At 46.8% G+C, this 23,341-nt stretch overlaps 1 protein-coding gene across 1 annotated transcript in view; it reads left to right on the top strand.

Moving 5' to 3' along the window:
- The window catches only part of Antxr1 (ANTXR cell adhesion molecule 1), a 197,672-nt gene that overhangs the window by 101,796 nt on the left and 72,535 nt on the right, over positions 1 to 23,341 (top strand). The window contains exon 13 of the mRNA XM_031382461.1: positions 19,753 to 19,848. Within this exon, the coding sequence (XP_031238321.1) occupies positions 19,753 to 19,848 (96 nt within the window). The remainder of the gene's footprint in view (positions 1 to 19,752; positions 19,849 to 23,341) is intronic.

The following is a 23,341-nucleotide window of genomic DNA, read 5'->3' as shown; positions in this document are numbered from 1 at the left end:
GCGGAGGCAGGAGGCTGACTTTCCTTGAAGTTTTCGCCTCAAATACTGCCATCACGCAAGTGTGCGTGACAGTACCCACCCTTGGTCTTATCACCCAGTAAGTGACATGATGCCAGATTCTCACCTGCTGGTTAACTGTGAGCTCCTTGTGAGTGTGTTCTTGCAGGATTGTAAAAATCACAATCTTCAAAGAAAGGAAGGGAACAAAGGCTCTAAGTCTAATTAACCACTAAATAAATGGGAAATATGCTTCCATTTTCTCCCTAATTTATGTGGAAATAAGCCTAGAAAAAAATCAATAATAATTTAAAAAAACCCACATGATGTCATTGGTCAAATAAAAAAAAAATTTTTGAATGAAGATAAAAAGTCAATGATTCCCCAGTGTGAGGCACCAAAGCAAGAAACCATGGGTGTTGTAGGCATGATGTACTGTGGTTACAGAATAATGGAGGGATTAATTCAGGCTATTAAGTCAGAAGCCCTAGGTCCAAAGTCAGGTGTGGTGATGCTCACCCCATATTCAAGCCCTAGTGAGACTGAGGCCATAGAACGGGACTTTAAGATCGTTCTCAGCTGCATTGTGAGTTCAAGGCCATTATACACTATATGAGACTGTGTTTTAAAAAATAACCAGAAAGCCATCCCCACCACTGTGGAGGGCAGGTAATCCAGCTGGTCGCGGACCCCATATTACATGGCTCTAATTGGAAGAGTGGTAAGTGCTCAAAGGGACTGGAAGCCACAGTCCTCTATCAATAAATAATGGCCTCATTAGTTTATTGACACATCTCTCTGCCCCTTAGGATCTACTGCACATCTCTCCTGGCAGCTACCTCCCTCACCCCACCCCACCCCATAAAGAGGCTCCGTCTTAGGATATAATAAGCCTGGATGTTAGGATCAGGTAGGAAAAACTTTGAAGATATTGCTTCCAGGGTAACCACGGAGCAGGAAAGCAATAAATCTGGTTTACTGATAAGTCAAACAAGGCTGGGCTGCAGTCTTCCAGTCTTCCATTGCTACTTTTGTGTAAAAATGTTTCCTCAGTGCATTAGCACTCGGAAGAAAGTAAGCAGTAGCCTTAGGATAATAGTCAAGCTTCTGGAAGCACCGTAAAGTCGTAGAGTTTGTCAGGTTGGGCATGCTTCTGCTACCTTTGAAATCCCTGCCATGCAGGTGACATCTGTGTCTCCACCAGTGGTGGTACCACAGGTGGCTGTGCCACACTTCACACCACAGGTAGCTGTGCCACACTTCACACCATGGGTGGCTGTGCCACACTTCACACCACAGGTGGGCTGTGCCACACTTCACACCACAGGTGGCTTGCCATGCTTCACACCACAGGTGGCTTGCCACACTTCACACCACAGGTGGCTGGCTATGCTACACTTCACCGTTAGGACTCTGCTCCCTTTCTGTGGATATGCCCCAGCTTCCAGCTGGTTCTCCAAGAATTTTTATTAATTTTTCTTTTTAAAATTATTATTATTACAGTTACTTATTAATGTGGGGAGGGGCATATGTAAGCCAGAAGATGATTACTTTTGAGAGATGGTTCTCTCCTTCCACCGTACTTGTCCCAACACCAAGATCAAACTCAGGTGGCCAGGCTTGGTGGCAAGTGCTCAACCTACAGAGGCATCTTGTTGGCACTCCCCCCAAATTCTTAATTATTTCATCCTGAGTCCAAACTGTTCTTTACAACTCCTGGTATTTTTTTCCTATAAATGTACATTTGAGTGTGTGTATGTGTGTGTGTGTGTGTGTGTGAGAGAGAGAGAGAGAGAGAGAGAGAGACAGACAGACAGACAGGCAGAGACAGAGACAGAGACAGGGAAAGATCTTCAATGCCTTACCCCCTGTAAAGAATTATCTGTCTCAGAATGTCCATAGCACAATGGTTGGAAAACTCTAAAAATCAGAATTGGCCCAGGAATCTACATTTTTAACAAGCTAGCCAAGTAAACTTTACCAGAAAAAAAAAACTCTTACGTTCATATCTACCTAACTCTTACTTTGCCATCCAAAGTTTAAAAAGAGAAAAGTCACTAAAATCCTTTTAAGCAATAGTTCTTCTCTTGACTCACACCTTGTCCATTCTTGTCTGAACCCCACTGCCTTCCAGGCAAAGCCTATGCTGTGTGTTCCTTTTAGAACCCTCTTACTGATATAAATATGAGAATTTGCCCCTGAGAGGGACAATCTGTCTTGCTAGGCTGATTAGAGAGGGGTGTGCCAAACAGAAGCCACACTGGCTACAGGTATGGGCTACAGAAAGGGCAGGGACCACCTGCAGCATTGCCTGAGGAGTTCTGTCCAGCGCTACCACCCAGGCCCACTGCCTGTGTCGATTCAGATCTGTTACCAATAGATTTAAAGGAATTTGGGAACACACAGATGCAGTTGGTTTCACAGTCAGACAGATCTCTAGGTAAACAGACGCCTGGCAAGGCCACCATTGCCAAAACTTCTTCAGTTTCACCAGCCGGGTAGGGAGTGAGTCCAGTAGCCTGGGCTGAGAGGCAAGCTTGTCTTCCAACATAATAGAAAAAAGGCTGGTGCGCCCTTCAGAGTGCAAATCAGGGAAGACATTTTTCCTTCTGTTTTCCAAGGTCAAGTAAATAGTCCATCCATCAACACATTCATCAAAGTCTGTCTGTGATGAACAATCCATACTGCAGCTACCAACACAGGGCCTTCTGGTGAGGGAACTTAATCCAGGGAAGAGGCCATCATAGCAACTGAAACCAGTGATACCATATTAGGACCACTGTGTGTAAAACCAGTACTGTGGACAGGTGGTCAGAGACTCTGAGAACAATAGCCAGCCTTTGCCCTCTTGAAGCTATGGCACAAATGCTCCAGTGGGAATGACAACCCAGGGGTAAATAGTGTACAGTTTGGGTTACAATAGGACATAGGACCTGCAAAATTCCCCATTTGTCCTAAAGACTAGAAGCTTCCACTTCCACACATCTTCAGATGAATTAGCACTAACACACGACATCTGGGGTTACCACACGTGGCATCCGGGGTTATCACACATGGCATCCGGGGTTATCACATGTGGTATCCGGGGTTCCTTTCCAGTCTCTCAGTGGTCCTTCCTGCAAAGCCAAACCAGACAGCTTCTTCCAGAAATACTAGGAGAACATGTCAGAACATACAAACAGCTTGCCTATGAGTAACTTTCACCCCAGTCAGAGGTTCCCCAAACTCAAAACTCCTGCAGGAGGGAGGCCCTTATAAATGCCAAAGAAGGTAAGACCAGGGCACAAGCTCTGGCCTCCCCTATTGGTCTACAGCAGAACATCTTGCCTTTTGCCCAGCTCTCTCCCATGCCCACCCGTCTCCTTAAGCCTCGCATCACGTGGATGAGTAGAGGGAGCTCTGCACTGCAGGGGTGGGGTAGAGAAGGGGCCTTGAGAGGCGCTCTGTGACAGAATGTGGAGTCTGGGCAAAGAGAAGTCATAGAAAGCAAATGCAGGGCATTGTGGTGGAAGCCTGCCCCTGCCTCTGAGTAAACTGCAACCAGGGGCATTAATATGGAGGCTACAGCTTTGTGCCCTTTGTCACTCAAGGCAGAATAAGTGTGCATCCATGTTCCACAGTAGCTTAGTGTCAAGGGTGACCAGGATGCAGCTCCAAGGCATAAATGGATGGAGCCTAGGGCTTCATCCTCAACCTTGAAGAAAGGATGCCTAGTTACACGTTCTTGATCACTATAATTACATGTGGTGTGTCCTCTAAGGTGTACGGGTTGGGGAAACAGGGAAGACTTGCTTGGAGAGGACAATAAAGTCAAGTCTGGCCTCGGATCAAATGAGTCTGTTGCCATCCTGACACTGGCTGTGTGATGTTAGACCTAGATAATGTGCTCTTGCACTTGGCTGCGAGCTCTGTGGGACTGGCCTGGTGATGGTTTCTAAGGATGCTGTAACTTATGGATACAGTAACAGAGTGTGGTTCCTAAAACTAAGGAGGCCCTATAACCTGTCAAAGGTAAACTCTCCATTTGAGTTTGGTGTTCGGGGTCAAGAGTGTTCTTTAGAGTGGGCCCAGAGATGCTAGAGGTGAGAAAAACTGCAGCATCGATTGTAGTGTGTAGAATATGAAATTGGAACCCATTAATCTGGGGGTGCATCTGTCACAGAGAGAACGGGCCATCGTAAAGCAGGTGTGGAGATGCAAGGATTGATCAGGATGAGAGTCGCAGCTGGCTGGCTTTTAAAAAGCGTCTGTCATTGCCTGACTCAGGTGGGAGAGGTCTCTGACATGGTTCTACTCAAGCACAGGTAGCTGGCAGCTTGGCAGAGACTTGGCATCAGATCAGTGGCTGGCAAACTGTACAGATTCCTTCCACAGCTTGGAGTCTGTAGTTGTGGATCTACGTGCATGTGAGCTGAGAAGGGTAAACTCAGCCCTCCAGAGTGTAATGGATGAGCTTGGCTTGGGCATTTAGGAAATAAATTTGAGAGTCCTTTGTTGTTGATGTTGGAGGGGGCTCCCCTGTGAGATGCAGGTCAGCCAAGCCTCCACCCTACACAAGTGAGGTCATATTTCAGCCGGACTGCTCCAAGCACACCTCCTGGGTTCCCAGGTGCGCCACCCACAAGGCGGCCCTTCTCCTCACTCTGCCATCCCGAGAGCCTCACAAAATTCAAAGCTTTGTTTGGTTAAGCAATGTTCTGTTGTTCTTTTTTTTCTAAGTTACTTTAATAATATACCTGTGGTCTGGTGCACCATCCCCAGCGAGGGCAGAGAACCACAGGAACACGAGAGCGCAGAGCTTGGATCTCAAATACTGCTTACAAACTGAAATAGAAGGAGCTTGCCAGTGCCTCTATTTTGATAACCCTCAGATGCATAAAAATATATTTTAAGATGTTTTGAAGGACTCCTGCTGGTTTATTTTTTTTGGATAGTTGAGTGATCGACTCTTCAATATTTTATCTCTAAGTATTTTAAAGAATGTTTGCCCTGAGTTTGAAATTTCCTTGTTTTGAGAGTTGATGAGAGGGGAAAAAAAATGGTTTTCTGAAACTATGCTTTGGAAAATGCTGAGATACTGAGATGTCCCATGGTGAACAGTAGAGCTACAAGTTGGATCCAATAGTCTATAAACAGAGTGGATGCGTTGGGATACGCTCGGCCATCAGGAAACACAGAACAACAGCTTGGACAGACAAACTAACTCTCTGCTGTTTATAATAACACACACATTCCATAAAACACAAAAATAAACAAAGGTGGAAATGAAAATGCGAGAAAAGTTATGTTGAGCAAAAAGAAAACTAGTGTAGCTATTTATTAGAGGGTAGCTTAAACCTTATAGCAAAAAAGGGAGAGGAGGGGGGGAGGAAGAGGAGGGAGAAGAAGAGGTCGGGGAGGAAGAGGAGGAGGGGAAGGGAGAGATAGAAGGAGGGGGAGGGGAAGGAGGAAAGCATGGAGGAAGAGGAGGGGGAAGAGGAGGAGGAGGGGAGGGGGAGTCATATGAAGAGGATACAATGACAACGTATGACTGTCATGAAGACCAGCGTGGTGTGCATAGGAGCAATTAACCCAGAAGTTACATGATTCAGATCTACACACAATAGCACACCCATGACACATAGAAAGCAAATCTGAAAGAATGGCAAAGGGCCTTTTATAAACCCACTATCTTCTGTTCAGAGATTTATGTGCATCTCTCAGTAATCATTAATAGGTCAACTATCCAAAAACTGATAAAAAATATTAGTGGTTTGAATAATACAGTTAAAAAAAATAGCTGCTGACAGATTATGGATCCAGAACAAAGTCCCAACTAGTGTTTAGACAGGTCGGGCTGTCTGGGATGAGAGGCTAAATGATCAGAAACATATCGTGTATGTTAGAAGACACACACTGATCCCCCCACATTTTAACATCTCTGAGATTAAGATGGTTCTGTTAATCAATAAAGCATCATGATTTAATGGGCAAAGGTTTTCTTTAGTGGCCCATAAAATAATGAAGCATCCTAGAGTGAGTGACTGAAATCTGGGGGAATAGTTTTCTATTCATTTATTGTAAAAGCAAAAAAAAAATTATATATATATGTATACATATTAATATATGTATACATATATATATAATTAAACGTGTTTAAAAACTTTCTGCTCAGGCACTTCTCTCTCTGCCACCCATCTAAGGGTCAGCATCATACAGATCACATTCATATTCTGGAATGAAAAAATTAAATATCCATAGCAAATTAAGTTATCAACCAGCTTTTAAAATCTTGCATGCTTCCAAATTCAAAACACACATCAGAGTAATATATGAGCCAATGTGAGCTAAGAAACACTCGGAACTACTCAATTACTGAGACACCATATATCAAAGACACCATATATCATAGAGTGTAGCCAAAGTGGCCCTCAGAGGGAAATTCCTAGTCTCAAGTGTTTGTATAAGAAGAAAAAAGTTATAGGTCATCTCAGCATAGAACTTGAGAGATCAAACAACAAAATAATATATCAAACAACAAAATAGTAAAAACCTAAAAATACTGTTTGTTAAGGGGCAGGGCTGGGAGGATGGCTCAGCTGTTGAAAGCACTTGCTCTTTAGAGGACCAGAGTTCAGTTCCCATCCCCCACATCAGGCAGTTCATAACCACTCATAACTCCAACCTCAGGAAATCTGCCCTCTTCTGTCTTCTGTGGGCATCCCAGAGCACAAGAACACACACAGACACATGTAAATACATATAAATAAATAGCAAAATGAACCTTTAAAACAAGCAAGACAAAAATAATAAGACAAGACTTGCGTAGCGACCAGGGTAACTATTAGTTGAGCATAGCAGATGTCAAAAAAGAGAAACAGCATCCTCAGAGCTGTGTTCTTGCTGGAGAGGTTAGATGGAAAGATGAGTCAAAGCTAGTGATGTCACAGGCTGGGCTGCGTGGAGGTCACTCACACAGCAGACTGAGAGAGCAATGCACACTGGGATCACTGCCCACGCACCTCACCCAGCCTCCTCCTTTCTCACAGAGAATGTTATGAAATAGTATAGTTTATATTTCCCTCTCCCATTCCATCCACAACTAAAATTTGTCAAATTGCTGTGACCCCCTAGAGTGCTGAGGCTGGGTGGCCCTAAGGCAGTTTGTGACCACCATGTTTTGTTAGGATCCTTGCCTTTGAGTCAGAGGGTCAGAAGCCCGGGCCTCCCATGCCAGGCCTCAACCTTTGTCTGATGTTAGCTTTGCTTTCTCTTGTCTTCTCTTTCTTGGTCCCTTCCCCTTTCTACTTTGACAACTTAAGCTTTGAGGTGTCCCAACATCAGATAACAAGCTTGTGCACACTGTATATTTAATAATCCCAGTCGTTGAATAAGAGCCTGAGGCAAAGTGGACATGCCACAGGTACAGAGGCCTTAGAGGATGGCCAGCGTGTCCATTCACACCTGCTCCTGGTGGCCCAGGCTAAGCCAGAGGGTTGAATCTTAGGCTGAACATTCTGGGTTAGTAACCAGCTGGGAAAGAGAACTGACTGCATGGAATGTGCAATGTCTAGAGGATCTAGAAGCTGGCTCAGTGGAAGGAAACATCAAAAAACAGAGGAGAAGAAAGAGGAGGTTAACAGTGTGGGAAATGGGATCAAGAATGGAGCAAGCCAAAATCTCCTTCCTCCGGAGGCTCCTAGGCTAACTGAGCAATATTTAAACACAAACTCAGTAGGATAGGCCATGGCACAATGGGCGATGCTTGGCCCAGCTCAGACCATATTGGCAACACATTGCAGGAAATTGCATTGCCCCGGGTTCTCAGGTGGTTTTCTTCTCAGGATACTTCTTTAGAGGCTGGTGAGATGGTTCAGTGGGTAAAGGTACTTGCCACCCAGCCTGAGAACCAGGGTTCCATTCCTGGCATCATCGCCATAGAAGGAGAGAACCAGCTCCTCAAAGTTATCCTCGACCTACATACGCGCACACACACACACACACACACAGAGAGAGAGAGAGAGAGAGAGAGAGAGAGACAGACAGACAGACAGACAGACAGACAGACAGACAGACAGATATACACACACACACACAGAGACAGACACACACACACATACACACCACATGCACCACACACTACACACACACACACACACAAACATACATACCACACAGCACACACATACACATATATGTAACACACACACACATACCACATACACACATAGACAGACACACACACATATCACACACCTGCACACACCACACCACACATAGAGACAGAGACAACAAACAGACAGATACACACACACACACACACACATACATACCACAAACACACACACTACATCACACCACACACACATCATACCACACTACACACACATACTCCAACACACTCTACATATCATATACACCACACCATACAGAGAGACACAGACAGACACATATACCCACCACAAATATACATACCACATAGCACACACACACACAGAGAGATGCACATACACACCATACATGTATCATACCACACTATACACATACCCCAACACGCACCACATACACCACACCACCCACCACACAGAGAAACCACATACACACACAAATGAGTCTAATTTTTTTTATTGTAAAGATCTTATTTGGGACTGACACAAATCCTATCACCCTAGTCCCCCAAGGCAAGCACATTCTTCCCTCTCTCCCCTATAGAATAGCGAAGTCTCACAGGGTAAACACCTGCCCTTTCCAGGACTGGCTATGTCACCACGTGCACTAGAGCCACAGGGAAATGCAGAAGTGTACTTCTCCCTAGACCGAGTGCCACAGCTGCAGGAATCCTCCCACCCGCCCTCCCGCCCACCCACATTCCTTCCATGTGGCTGCTAAAGCAGGTGTCCATTCACTCAGCGCCCAGAGCAGAGAGCTCAATGTTTTGTTCAGTTTCTTCCAAGATTAAAAAGTACTTGAATGAATGACAACCAAAATATTCCTAGGATTCTTTTAAGCACAACCCAACATCAGGAAAGTGGCTTCGCTCTCAAGCATGAAAGCAGTCTCATTTTACCAGAATTCATGGACTTAGAAAAGCCACCCCTAACACTTGAAGTTCTTAAGATCATCATGGAAGGTCCAAGCCCAGCCTAGATATATGCCAAATCTGTCTTAAAGAAGAAGACCTGGAACCATTAAATTGTTAGAATGAGTCCAGTTTGCCAGAGATACTGTGTGTGAGAGCATTCTCTACACACCCCCACATCCTACCTGTGCCTTGTACATGAACCTATGGTTCATCTTCCTTCCGGAACGCCCTCCCTTCTTTCCACCTCCAGACCCCAGTTTCACTGTGCTCCCAAGGCCAGCCAAGGGCTGTCTGGACTTGCCACAGACTGTGCCCTGGCTAGCGCCTTACCTGCACTGTGCTATAGGGTGTTGTCACCTTCTGAGTCCAAAGCCAAGCTCTCTGCAGAGAAGCTGGTAGAGTTGTTTCCAGCAATGGTCTGTGGCAGGGATGTAGCTTCAGGAGACACAGGACAGGCATTACCTGCTGAATTCTCACTTCTGCCTGTCTAGCCAGTAGTTAAGGGACCATTCTCAGTCATTCCTTTGGACGAGTCATTCCATTTGAAACACTGTAGTGAGCCTAAAAGAAAAGAGACTGAATTGAATGTACACTCTGGGAGCTCCCTCATGGAAAAAGAATCCCTGTAAGACAGCAGTTCTCAACCTGTGGGTCGAAGACCCTTTGAGGGTTGCATATCAGATATTTACACTGTGATTCATGACAGTAGCAAAATTACAGATATGAAATAGAAACAAAATAGTCTTATGGTTGGGGTCACCACAACATGAAGAATTGTATTTAAGGGTCTCAGCATTAGGAGGATTGAGAACCGCTGTTGTAATATACAGTAAATCCAAAGACAAGAATTAATGTAAGCACAACCCCTAGAATTCAGCGGTGACACCCTCTACTCTCTCTTCCCCGTCCAGCTATGTGGTTTGTGATTGCAAAAACTACTGTCTTTGGTACCTTTGGAGTGCCTTGAGAAGGCCAAGCACATAGTAGTTGCTTTATAAATGTTAGAGACTTTTGTCTTAGCTAGCACCAAAAATCAGTTGTCCAGGCAATGAAGGTTAGAAAAGGTATTTCAGGAAGAAACTGGGAGAAAGGTGAAGTGGACACAGCACCAGGTCCCACTAAGCTTTGTCAAAACACCAAGTAAGGAAGGAGTTTGGAGGGCAGTGGAGAAGTGAGAAAAGGCTGGCAGGGAGGGACCAGAACTATGCTCCCAGAATGCTCAAGGGGGTGTGGGTTCTAAGGATTTGATGGATTCCCTGGACTTCTAGTAAGAAACTTGTGAGCTTGTATGTACATGTGACTGTCCTTTTCTGAAGAGAGGGGTGTGTCGTTGCCCCTAAATTCTCAAATGCTAGGAATATTTGTAGTCACTGACAAGAGGCAATGGAGGAGCAGGTCAGGAGTTTCAGTGCTGAGAGGAATACTGAAAACCTGGGGTGGATCTTGCACCTGTAAGGAAGGACATCTGGAGATTCTAAACCTCCTGGCAGTGGAGGGGGCAGAGCCAGATTGAATTAGGATATGGGCCAGAGAAACAGGACACACTGGTAAATGGTAATTAGGGAGAGAAAATGGCAGAAAAAGAAAATTCAGTTCACTTCAGGTTTCCAGCTGGGGTTGACAGAGGAGGAGAGCAAGCACGTTTGAGGGGCAAATGCAAGCTGAGCCTGGACCACTGTGATTGAGATGTCAGTGGGAAGAGGAACCAGTCTAGGCTCAAGATGAAGACTTTCATCATCTGTATGTAGATGAGAGTTTGAACCCAGCAAGAAAATGAGTCACTTCTGAAAGGGCTAGAAAGAAAGCAACAGACCAGGGATTGACCTGTGAGTCACATGACCAGACCTCATGCCAACCTAATGTCACCAAAATGAAGACTTTGGAAGAATGGTTAAGTTGATAGCTAAAGAAATTAAAGATTTCTTAATGGCAGGAGAAGGGAAGGGAGTGGTGAAGGATAGCTCTATAAAGCATGCAGGCTTTCCCAAAGCCACATGATAGCAGAAGCCTGGGGAGAATCTGGAAAGCAAGGATGAGAGATGGTGAAGGGGCTGGCCAACAGACACAGGTGCAGGGGGTAGAATTCCAGTGACATGAGGGGACAGGGGACAGGGATGGCAGACAAGCCAGAAATAACAGCAGAAGACACAGCTCCAGGAGAAAGGATTCTGGTCTCCAGCCTTGCCCATCCAGAGCGTCTCAGCAGCAATAAAATGACTTAAATTTCATCTTTCAAAATAAAACTTGCCCATGCTCCACTGGTTCTGTCTGGGCAGGAAGCAGGGCTCTGAGCAGCCAGCTAGAAAGGCTCTGCATTCCTCTTCAGAGCCCTGGAATGTGACTCTTACAGAGCATAGCTCTGGCCAGAGGAAAAAGAGAGTGGGGTGCAACCCTTTGCACCCCACTACCCTACCATCCTCTGCTGACTCGGAGTGTCCCATTGAAGCAGGGATAAGCTGACATGCTCACAGCCCCTGACTGAGTATGCCCCTCTCACCAGTCCCAGCTCCAGTTAGCTCCAGTTAGAACAAGCAGATCACTGTGCAAATCACAGGTGGGTGGCACAGCTGCCCTTGGCCAGAGGGTCTCTTTCCTTTTGGGGCTATCAGTGATGTTTCAGAGACACCCAGCTTAGTAACAGACAACAGGAGATATTGGAAAGAAGGAAAGAGAAAGCACTGGAGTCCCCATGGCCTCAGCCTGACCCCAGGTGCCCTATGGAGAGTCTGGAGATCAGCTCAGTATCCTTAAACCAGTTGAGCACCAAGGGGTCACCAGCAGAAATGGGTGAGAATCTTACCTATTTTAAATGTTAAGTGTCTGCCAGACAGAACAGCCCTGGAAAACACAAGTGGCTTCGATAATTCTGAGCACTGAGAGTGCATAACTTAGCAGAGATGCAGAATGTCTGCAAACCACCACTTGCTGCCCTATCTCCTAGAGCACAAACAAGTTTCTCAAAACACTGTCACGGTCATCCCCAGGACTGGTGCTAGGGTTAAGGACACTGCCGGTGAAGTACCCCTTCCCTCTGCCTTCGTTGGGAGTGAACTAACATAGGAGCCTCTCAATCCTGTCTGTAGGCTGTGGGGTAAAGCCGGGCTGAGTGGTTGAAAATGGCGGGAATTGTGTTGAACAGGTTTATCCACCCACGCTGGCCATGGCCATAGCCAGAGAGGACACTAGTTGCTGGGTGAGTTACTCAAGGCTGGTTAGTTAGAATTTGGGGGCCTTGCTTTCTAAGGCCCTAGGAAGATTTTTTTTTTCTCCTCTTACTCTAGAGAGCTCATGAAAACACCAGGCTACACAAAACCTGCTAGAGTAGAGCAGCCAGAGCAATCCACCCTGGGTCAGCCCATGCCCAAGAAACAAGGCAGATCCAGGCCTGCCCTGTGCTCTATTTGCTGTGTGAGTAGAGGGAAAGTAACAGGCTTGGAGTCGCACACACTCACACTCTGCCCCAACACAAGAGGAAAACTCAAGGGTAAAGAAGGAGCAGTCCTGCCTTAATTGGCACAGTCTTCCAGGCCCCGCAGGAAGATGATGTCTTGGCTGCACTCCAGACAGCCGGCATCAGGCAGAGAGTCCCAGCGCAAGCCCAGCTTGAAGCCTTGGGTTTCACATTTCTTTACATTGAACAGCCCCAGGTTCCTGCTAATTCCTCCTCCCTTTACTAAGGCAACTCCCAAAACAAAACAGAAAAGAACAGAGGTGCTGGGCTTTTGTAGCATCCAGAGGCCTCTGTCTCCTACAGCAAACAAGCCCAGGCATGATTCCACCACCCTTACACCATGCCGTGCTGTGTGTAAGAAATCCAAATCCCTAGATCCTGCCCACCACAGACAAGAAGGTTTCATTTGTCATGCTTGCAAATCTTTACTTCTGAATATAATGTCCTTCTTGACTTTTTTTTATTAATTAACTTATTCACTTTACTTCCCGATCGAAGCCTCCCTCTCCATCTCTCCTTCCCCCGCCAAGTTCCACCCTTACAAGTCCCTTCCCCCATTACCACTCCCCTTCTCCTCAGAGAAGAGGAAGCCCCCCCATGAGTACCACCTGCCCTGGGACATCCAGTTGCAGCAGGACTATTGAGGCCCATTGAGGCCCAACCAGGTAGTCCTGTTAGGGGAAGGGAATCCAGTGACAGGCCACAGAGTCAGAGACAGCCCCTGCTGTCCAATTGTTAGGGGACCCACATGAAGACCAAGTTACATACATACTACATATGTATAGTGATCCTAGGTCTAGCCCCTGTGCGCTTTTTAGTTGGTGGTTCAGCCACCATGGGTCTAGGTTAGTTGACTTTGTAGGTCCTGTGGTGTCCTTGACCCCTCTGGATCTCTTAATCCTATTCCCTACTCTTCTACAAGATGCCCCAGAACTCTATCTGATATTTGGCTGTGGGTCTCTGCATCTGTTTTCATCCACTGCTGAATGAAGCCTCTCAGGAGATCGTTATGCTAGGCTCCTGTCTGCAAGCATAAGCAGACTATCATTAATAGTGTCAGTGGAGGATTCGTGAATCTCACTCAGAAGGGAAAACAAAATAGTCATCGGAAGTGGATGGAGGGAGGGAACTGGGTGGGAGATGGAGTGAGGAGGGAACAGGGATGGGGATCAGATATGGGGAGAGAGCTGAGAGTGAGTGAGAACAGAAATTAATGGGGGAGCATCTCTGGGACTAGCTGAAGACCTGGAACAGGAGAGGCTCCTGAGAGTCTGTGGGGGTGACCCTAGATGAGACTCCTACCAGCAGGAGATATGGAGACTGAAGGGGCCACCTCCACTTCCAGTGGAGCAAGGGGACATCAACCCACCCACAAAACTTCAACCCAAAATGTGTCCAGTCTACAAAATAAACAGGGATAAAGGCGAAACAGAGATTGAGGGAACAGCCAACCAATGACTGGCCCAACTTGAGACCCATCCCATGGGAGAGAGCCCTCCTTGTCTTAAAGAGATAGGATGCCCTCATTTTGTGAGCCTTGAGAAGCCAGTGGAATCTGACAGTCAGAGAATGCTAATCAATTCTCTGCTAATCCATTCTGCATTGCGCTCCTGAGAAAGGAGCACAGCTGAGCACCTCTCACCCTCAGATTTAACTCTACCTTCCTGTCTGTGTTGCTGCTCTGTGAGCTAAGGGTGGTACAGGCTTGAATTTGCTCTTTGAAAAAAAACTCAGCACTCCACAGCTGGAAGGTATACCCCAACAGGCTGGTGCCTGGTGACCTGCTTCACTTTGACAGCAGTGTCCTAAGCACACTGCAAAAACATAGACAAACAGCTTTGTGTCTTCCTTCAGTGTCGGCGTTTACTGAATAGCAATAATTCACATAGTCTGTTTTGATGACAGCGATTTGTCTTACAACCTGCCTACCCTGATAGCCCGGCTGAGACAAATGCAGGTTCTTTTATATCAATCTTCATGACTGACATTAACCCTCATATCACACAGCACACAATCGACATACCTACATGCGTGGATGTGGTTTGCAGAATAAATACAAGTTAAAGAGCCTGCAACAGATTCAGGAGGCCTCAGAAGTATGCCAAGAGAGTGCTTAAGCGTTGGACCAGTGCCCAGAGGGGGCTGCTGCTGGAGTCCCAGCCTGTGAGCAACAATGTTGCAGCTGGGAGTGAACGATTGAGCCATCTGGAAAGAGTGCATTTAGCTCCAGGAACAAATGGGTGAATAGGAGAATGGGCAGGCAGTGACATAGAGTGGACCATGTTGATGGCAGGGAACCCAGACAAGCTGAAGTTTCACAGACAGTCAGGGAGCTCTTGGCTTGCTGGTCTGTGATACACACACAGCAGGTATTAGATAATAGGTTGGTGTGGAGCCATACCAGCTGAGTATTATGTATACATCATTTTATGGGGTCCAGAGGAAGGAGTTACACCCTTCCCTGGGTCTGATGTGTCTAATAACTTCTTAGGCATGGTCTCTGTAATGTGATTTTAATAGATCCATATCCCCTACAGTTGCAATTCATTTCCAATGACTTACAGGGTGGCTCTATCTTTACCCAGGAAGACGTCATGCATCAGTCCCTGCTAGGTGGGTCTGCCTGACAGATGGTGCTGTTTCTGGTCCATACAGGAGGTGCATTTATCCTTCTCCCTCAAAAGGGAGTATTGAGTCTTCTAAGGCAATGCACAGCCTTAAAAAAAGTACAATTATTTGTAATATGTAATAACTTACAGTAGGGTATAGCCTGACTTAATACAACCAGGTGAGACAGGGCCTGACAGACACAGTTACCTGAGGGCAGCTACTGGCCCAAATGGCCCTACTGGGCCCTCAGTGTGTCCACAAAGGCCTGGTGGACAGGCAGGGCAGAGGCCCAGCACACACTGGTCCAGAGTCAAGTTGTGTGCAGTGGCAGCCCCTGAGCCCTCTGGATGCTCACCCAGAAAGAAGGTGCCACTACCTTCTCCTTTGCCTTCTCCTCCTCCTCCTCTTCCTTCTCTTCCTCTTCATTCTCCTCCTCCTCTTCCTTCTCCTCCTCCTCCTAAAAGAGCAGATGCCATGTAAAACAGAATGGGCCAAGAGTGAATCAAGATCACTGAGTGCTGTTAGAGGTCAGATACAAAGGAGCTAAAGCAGTCTGCCCCAGAGCAAGACATGGAACACAAGACAGGGCACCTTGTATAGTGCTAGGCCACAGTCTGGTGTATATTCTGAAACGTGCCAGATAACTCTTGGCTGTAGTCAGAGCCTGCCTCTTGGCATGTGGGAAGAGTGGAGGCAGGAGGATCTTCCTCTAGGAACTCGATGAAGATGGAGAAGGAATGACCGACCCCCAGACCTGTGGAGAACCTAGAAAGCACAAGGTACTAGCAGGCCATGGTCAGTAAGATGAACACTAAGTACTTTCATTAAGAGGCAAGTGTTTGGGAGTGAGCTTGTCCAGTGTCACCCATAAAGAACCTGACAGATTGGGACCCATAGCCTGTCCTTTGGTCTCTGATCCCTAAAGTTCTCCCTATGCCCTGTAACTCTACAATATTAATTGTAAATATACAATATTAATTTCCCAGAAAACAAACTTAATGATGAGATCACAGAAACCCCAAGTTAAAGCTACCCAGAGTTCTCCTGTGTTCTGTGTGGACAGAAGCCACAGTCCTTCATTTGTCCTGAGTGGCCTCTCCCAACCAATCGAGCTGCCTTCCACCTGACTCCACACACACTGAGTTTCCCCTATGTGGATCCCACTCACATCTTCACAAGCCAAATTTTGTGCTTGCCTCTGAGCAGGTGGCCCTGTCTCTCCTTGCCCCTGCAGGTTAGGGTTTCTACTGCTGTGATGAAACACCATGATATAAAGGGAAAGTTGGGGAGGGAAGGGTTTATTCAGCTTAGATGTCCACAGCACTGCTTATCATTGAAAAAAGCCAGAACAGGAACTCAAACAGAGCAGGAACCTGGAGGCAGGAGCCATGGAGGGGTGCTGCTTACTGGCTTGCTCCCCATGGCTTACTTAGTCTGCTTTCTTATAGAACCCAAGACCACCAGCCCAGAGATGTCAATACCCACCATGGGCTGGGCCCTCCCCCATTGATCACTAATTGAGAAAATGCCAATGGTCAGGTCTCATGAAGGCATTTCCTCAACTGAGGCTCCTTCCTCTCTGATGACTCTAGCTTGTGTCAAGTTGACACACAAAACCAGCCAGTACACTGCCTACCCAAGAGTCACCTCCTGTGTGAAGTGCTGGTTCCGTGGCCCTGTTCTCCCAGGTTAGCTTGCTAAGGGCTAGAGCCTGCTGGTTACACCCATGAGCCAGGTTGCCCACTTTTGAACTCTGGCTTCTGTAGCACTCATGAAGCTGAGGTGCAGAGAGCAGAAGCTTAGGGCAGCCTGAGCTACAGAGAGACTCTGAGACTATGTGGCAAAACAAACCAAAGCAAACAAGAACAGCAGCCTTTTCTGTAAGCATTCCAAGTTTCTCTGGATCTTCTTACCTCAGTATATTTAACTATAAAGTGGGGAAAATAAGAAAATAAAGTTTAGAGTTCATCAAATTATCAATAGGAATGGAATGTGCTAGCCTAGTACACAGAAAGAATAAAGATAATCCCTATACATAAGTGTCCAATAAATATTAGCTATACTAGTAATCAATACTCCTATCACTGTTACCATCTTTCCATCAGCATGTAAGTAAGTGCTTTAGGAGAAACGTGCTTTGTTCCCTGCTGGGTATGCAACCATGGAGTAACCCATGCCTCCCACTCTGTTTAGATCCCCTCCACAGACTGAGCGCTTTGGGCCAGTCTAGTTGGTCCTGTGTCTCCGAGCTGCCGACTAAGCAGAGTGCAGATACAGTAGACACCTGCAGGGCATGTCAGCTTCTGAGAGACCGTTAGCTCCAGATCTAAGTTTCTAGAAAACAAAGTCCAGACTTTCATATCTCATAGCGACATTTACAAATGTGACATCGATGACTTCAGGAAGCATGGGGGACCCAGGTAGCAGCTTTCTCTAAGGAACAAAATAATATTTAAACACTCCAGTCTACACCTTGGGGAGGGCTCCTTGCTAACCTCCCCTTCTTCTCACTACAACTAGGAGGATTTATGACTCCTAAGGAAAAGAGCTAGCTGCAGCAGAGCCATCCAACACTATCCATCCCTGATGTCTTCCTTCGAAATTGTCCGCCCTCCCCACCCATACCCCCCACCACCGTGAGCCGGTCCTTCACCCTCATTGCCCGCAGAAACTGCCCCATCATCCACAGGAATGTTGAGTTGTGCTGCACAGTGTCTCAGCCTCTGCTTCAGTTTATCTGGGGCAGAAACAATAAGGGAGGAGGGCGCTGCATATAATGTGGATATCTGTAGTCTGCAGCCTTTACAGAAGGCTGCAGATTTATAAGCCTCTTGGTGACCAAACCACTTATTATTCCAAGTGCAGACAGGTTTACGACCTGAAATGTTCACTGTGCTGGTTGCTATGGAGAAGCAGAGGAAAATTCCAGCTCGGAGTCTGAAGTGATCGCTTGTACAGGATAGCCTGGTCCTCTCCTCTCACTCCTGTCCCATGCATGCTCCTTCTGTAGTTGGTTGGTATGGAGGCAGCAGTTTTCATCTCTCTCTCAGTTACCTAGAATACAGAGACAGGACACAAGACTGGCCCTTAACTAACACATGGTTTCTTGCCAACTAACTGCATGCTCCATTCCAGACTTCTGTATGCATGCCTTGGCCCAATGGGCATTCCTACCATGGCCTTGTCTGTGGAGGACCCTCATTTTCCCCTACCCCATACTCTGACTGCCCAGCCCTGCACCTGAGCCTGGGGCCTGGCTCCCTTGAGAGGCAATCCCACATTCCCAAACCTTGGGCTTTTTGGCTGGAACCAAGGGTGTTTAGTTCCCTGACTTTTTGGTCAAAGACATTCCAGAGAGTTCCAGGGAATGAGAGTTGCCTTTAAACCTCTTCCAGAGCCCTATTGAGCTCTCAAAGTAGGAGTGACTCATATCCTGGCTCTGCCACTAATTTGTTGGGTCGCCCCGGACAGGACAGGCCACCCAGCCTCCCTCTTGTGTAGATGTGGGAGAGGGACAGCTCTGAGAGCCTGATAGAGACCTGTGAATGGTCTTCCCTAAGGATTGTGGTGGTATACAGCTGGGTTGCAAGCCTCCCTACTCCTGAGCCCATCTGTGGATCCCACAGATCACTGACAGAACAAACTTCCCTGTGCTCACACTCTGATGTCCAACAGGAGAACAACCCCCCCTCCCCAATATTCTAAAGAAACCACTTGGGATATTTCTCATAATGAAAAATTTGTAAAGGAAAGAGAAAATACAGATTTTTAAAAAGAAGTAAATCAGCCTGCCAGTGAAGGTACTTTAACATCTCAATACATACAAATGAACCGTCAGTGAAAACGCCCAGTGTGGGGTAGACACCTGTAATCCTGGCACTCAAGCACTTGGGAGGGGAGGGGGGAGGTGAAAGGATCAGGAGTTCAAGACCAACCTCACTCTAATAGTGAGTTCAAAGCCAGCCTGAGATGCATGCATTCTTGTCTCAAAACAATCAAAAAGTTATTGGTGAGATTGTTAGTAAGTAAAGTATCAAAAACACTCTTTCTGCCCCTTACTGTTGACTCAGGTGTACAGAAATCTCTTTATCCCAGAAATGATTTCTCTTTAAATGCTATTCAACAGCACATTCCAGCATAGTAGCTGATAGTTTGGTGATTCTACATTTAAAATTTGTGCAGTGGCCTTTTTTAATGCTATTATTATCTAAGAAAATATCCCCGGTTGGTTTCTTAGGCCAGAGGTGTGGCTACCAGTTCTACTCAGGTGGCACAGGGGTGCCTCATGCCCCCAGGACACTGTGGCACTTGTGTGGCTGGGTAAGGACTTAGACTCCTGGTCCCAGGTGCTTCGATTACCAGCAGCATCAGAACACCACAGGTGGCAAGTGGGACTTAGTTTACTGTAACCTAACATGCACCTCACCCTGAAATATGAAGTCTATTTCTCTTGAAAATCAGCTAAAGCGAGTGTGTTGTGCGGCCTTGGCCCTGAGTGACGGGCAGAGGCTGACTCGGGTGTGCAGTGTGCTGTGCTCTCATCTAGGCCTCAACTCTTCCATTGTTGGGTGGAGGGTGAACGGGAAGACCCCAAGTGTTCCACCTCACTGACCACCCTCTCCTCATCCCATAGTCAGACGGCTCCATCCTGGCAATTGCCCTGCTCATCCTCTTCCTGCTGCTGGCCCTGGCGCTGCTCTGGTGGTTCTGGCCCCTCTGCTGCACAGTGGTAAGTGGGCCAGCCTCAGGCCACAAGAGGCAAAGGGACATGAAGACCCCAGGAACACCAGTTGGGGTTGGGGGGTGGGAAGGAGGGATCAGGAACTGTAACAGTAGGAGATAAATTTTGCTTTTTTTTTTTTTTTTTAATACAACTCAGCATAATCCAGGCTTGATCACTTGGTTCTGTGAGCAGTCCGCATGGGCCAGGGGCAAGGCTACCAACCGGGCAAAGCCTTTGGTACAGCCCTGTAATTACAGAAGACAAAGGTTAAAGTGTTTATATTTGGTATTTGGAAAGGACATAGACAATGCTGGTGTTGTCATTATCCAAAAGCACTTTGTCAGAGTTGGAATCCATTGATACATTGTATGATGCTGGCTTTGTTAGAGTTGGGATCCATTGATACATTGTATGATGCTGGGTTTATATCTGTGAGAAATGTTCCTTTCCCAAAGTAAACTTTTCATGACAAGAAGAATTATCACCCAAGAAGGCAGGATTGTTTTGTTATTTTCAAAATAATTTTAAATGAAAAAAAAAATTTTTTTTTGTTTAAGTCCCTGTTGCCTGGGAGGGCAGCTAGCATGTCTTCATGTGGTCTCATTTTGTAAGTCAGAGGCTTCCTATGTGAGGGAAGATCCTGGAGACAGACAATAGCTCCTGTTTGTGATGTTATTGACTGCCCCGCCCCTTGTTGCTTAATGTTGGCCTGCACCCCAGGGTTTCAAGTGGTCTCCAAACTCTGTTGACCACTCACTTCAGGGATCCTGACTGGGGCTGGGTGAAGTCATATGTTTCCAGATGGGAGCGCAGTGTGCAGGAAAGATAGCCTCACCACAGAGACCCATTCAGTGGTTTCTGGAAAGTTCTCCACCCTGGGAGACTGCACCCCACAGCCCTCCAACTAACAGAAGGTGTCTTTGTGAACTCTGGTCCCCAAACCTCCCTCTGTCACTCTTCCTGCCCCTCCTCTAAGTGTGGGAAGTGTCACTTGACCCAGTAACTGAGCCGAAAGCCCGTGCTAAGAAAACAGCTAGAGCCATGGACTTACAAAATGTGGGCACATGAGGCCACTCTCTGCCCGCTGCAGCACTTTCTCTAGGGGATCATGTTCACAGTGTCCATCAGCCTGCAAGGTCTCCACCCCAGACAGACCACTGTTAACCTCTTAATAGCTACATATCCAGGGTAGAGTCATAAAAAGTAGAGCCAGACACCAAGCCCTTTCTGAAAACACAAATAATGTGCCCATCCATACCTGGCCTCCTTCCCTGGTGAGTCCCTGCTTGATGGTGTCTGGTGAATTTACTGCCCCAGCCTCTGCTCCCTGCTCACACTTCCGAGTAGGTGCTGTGTTCCCTTGATTTCTGCAGTCTCTCCTTCGATGATGTCTCTGCTCACTTTTCTCTGTGTCCTGTGCCTCCAATCCTCCAGGTTATCTCCAACCCTTCTCTCTATATCTTACCTGCAGAAAATGTTTCTAAATTTAATGACTCTCACTGCGTCATATGACCATGAGACCATGCAGAGGACCAGGCCAGGCCCTGTTACAGGGAACCCACAAAGCATCAGGCTGATCAGGTTTGCAGGCTTCTCACTCGGAATGTCCAGACTAAACTCATCACATTATCCCTGCACCTGCTCGTCCCCAGTGACTATGCCACTGACCTCCAGCTGCCCAAACTAAAGCCTGCAGTGGCCTCCATGACCCCCATAGGCTTGTGTGTCTGAACATTTGGTTTCCAGCCGATGACACAGGTTTTGAAAAATCATGGAATCTTTAAGGGTTGGAGCCTTGCTGGAGGAAGTGGGTCACTGGGGTGGGCTTTGAAGTTTGTTAACCTGGCCCATCCCCCGAACACTCTCTGCCTCCTGCTAGCTACCTGCTAACACAATGTGACCAGTGACCCCCACATTCCTGCTGCTGTGCCTTCCCCAGTATAATGGACTATATTCGTTCTTAGACAGTGAGCTAAAATGGGTAAGTTACTGCTTGGCAGGCATTTGGTCAATAACAAGAGAAGTAACTAATATAGCTTATCTCCAAAAGCACCAGGTCACCATGGTAACCACCCTGCCCCCAAGTTCTCATGACTCTTCAGTCTCTTCCCCCTGATGGCATGCATAGGCCTTTCCTAACCCAGCCTCCTCCAGCCTCAACTCTCACCTTCACCTTCGAGTATGGAATTCCTTAGCATAGCTTCCTTCTTTTTATCTGTCTTTGCCTGTTATGCAGCAACCTTCAGAAGCTAAGCAAGTGGGTCTCCAGAGCTTAACACATTACTCAGCTAGAGTAACTCACAGTTCCTGAAGCATCCAAGTGGATGGAGGGCCATCTCCGGGCACACCCTATCCTGAGAATGTTTGGATGTATTATCTACCTACTGGGTTTGTATGTGTACATGTGCACATGTGCATGTAGGTATGTGTGCATGTGCATGTGGAGGCCAAAGTTAACCTCAGGTGTCATTCTCAGTAGCATTGTCTCTCTTCTTTGAGACAGGGTCTCTCATCTTCTTTATTAAGCTGTCCCTGAGATTCAAGAGAATGAATTTTCTTTTGATCTTTTACCATGAATGACCTTTTACAAAATGGCTTGAAAACTGCTCACAGGGTCACTGAAAACTGGAGAGAACAGATTTTGCACAGAGCACATAGTGAACAAGTGTGCCCAACCCTGTCCTAACAAACCAAGCACTGACTTGCTCTTACCTGGACTCAAATGTCGTGATTTGCTTAAGGACATGCTGTCGTGATTAGCAGGAGTGCCAAAGAGCTGCAATTGTGCAGTGGGACTGTCGGTCTCTTTAACTGTGGCTGAGTACCACAGACATAAGACTTTTTCCTACTGTTTTTATGAGCGCAGTTTAGTGATGTTATATGCTTGCACCATTCGGCAGCTCATTTCAAAATTTCATCTTTTTAAAAAGTGTGTGTGTGTGTGTGTGTGTGTGTGTGTGTGTGTGTGTGTGTGTAGAGGTCAGAGGAACTTGTGGAGTTAATTATTTCCTTTTACCATAAGGGTCTTGAGGATGAAACCTATGTTAAAAACAAAGTGAAGCATGTACTTAGCCCCGAGTGCCGGGGAGGCAGGGAGGGAAGATAGTGGGACCTCTCTAGTGACCAATTAGAGCTTGATAGGCCTTAGAGTGAAACAAAAACATTCTTCAGATATGGCTCTCCACATGTTTTCACAACACTGAGTTGTAGGGTCAGGCACATACACCAAGGAACTTGCTAGTCACTGGTGTAACTAAAACCTGGCACAAACAGACTCATCCAGAATCTCAGGCTTGGACAGGATGTGACCTGATCACTCTCTAGCCTATACTTCCCATCTGGACCTTCTCACTCTGCCCCTTAGCAAGTTAGCTTCCACGATGCAGGAGCCTGCCCTCCCCTCTGCATCCCTCCCCTCCCCTCTGCATCCCTGCCCTCTCCTCTGCATCCCTGCCCTCCCCTCTGTATCCCTACCTCCCTTCTGTACCCCTGCCCTCCC

The sequence above is a fragment of the Mastomys coucha genome, unplaced genomic scaffold, assembly GCF_008632895.1.
Source record: "Mastomys coucha isolate ucsf_1 unplaced genomic scaffold, UCSF_Mcou_1 pScaffold20, whole genome shotgun sequence".
In the NCBI taxonomy this organism is placed as follows: Eukaryota; Metazoa; Chordata; class Mammalia; order Rodentia; family Muridae; genus Mastomys; species Mastomys coucha.
The sequence above is the reverse complement of the archived record's forward strand: the minus strand, read 5'-3'. Positions and strand labels throughout refer to the sequence as shown.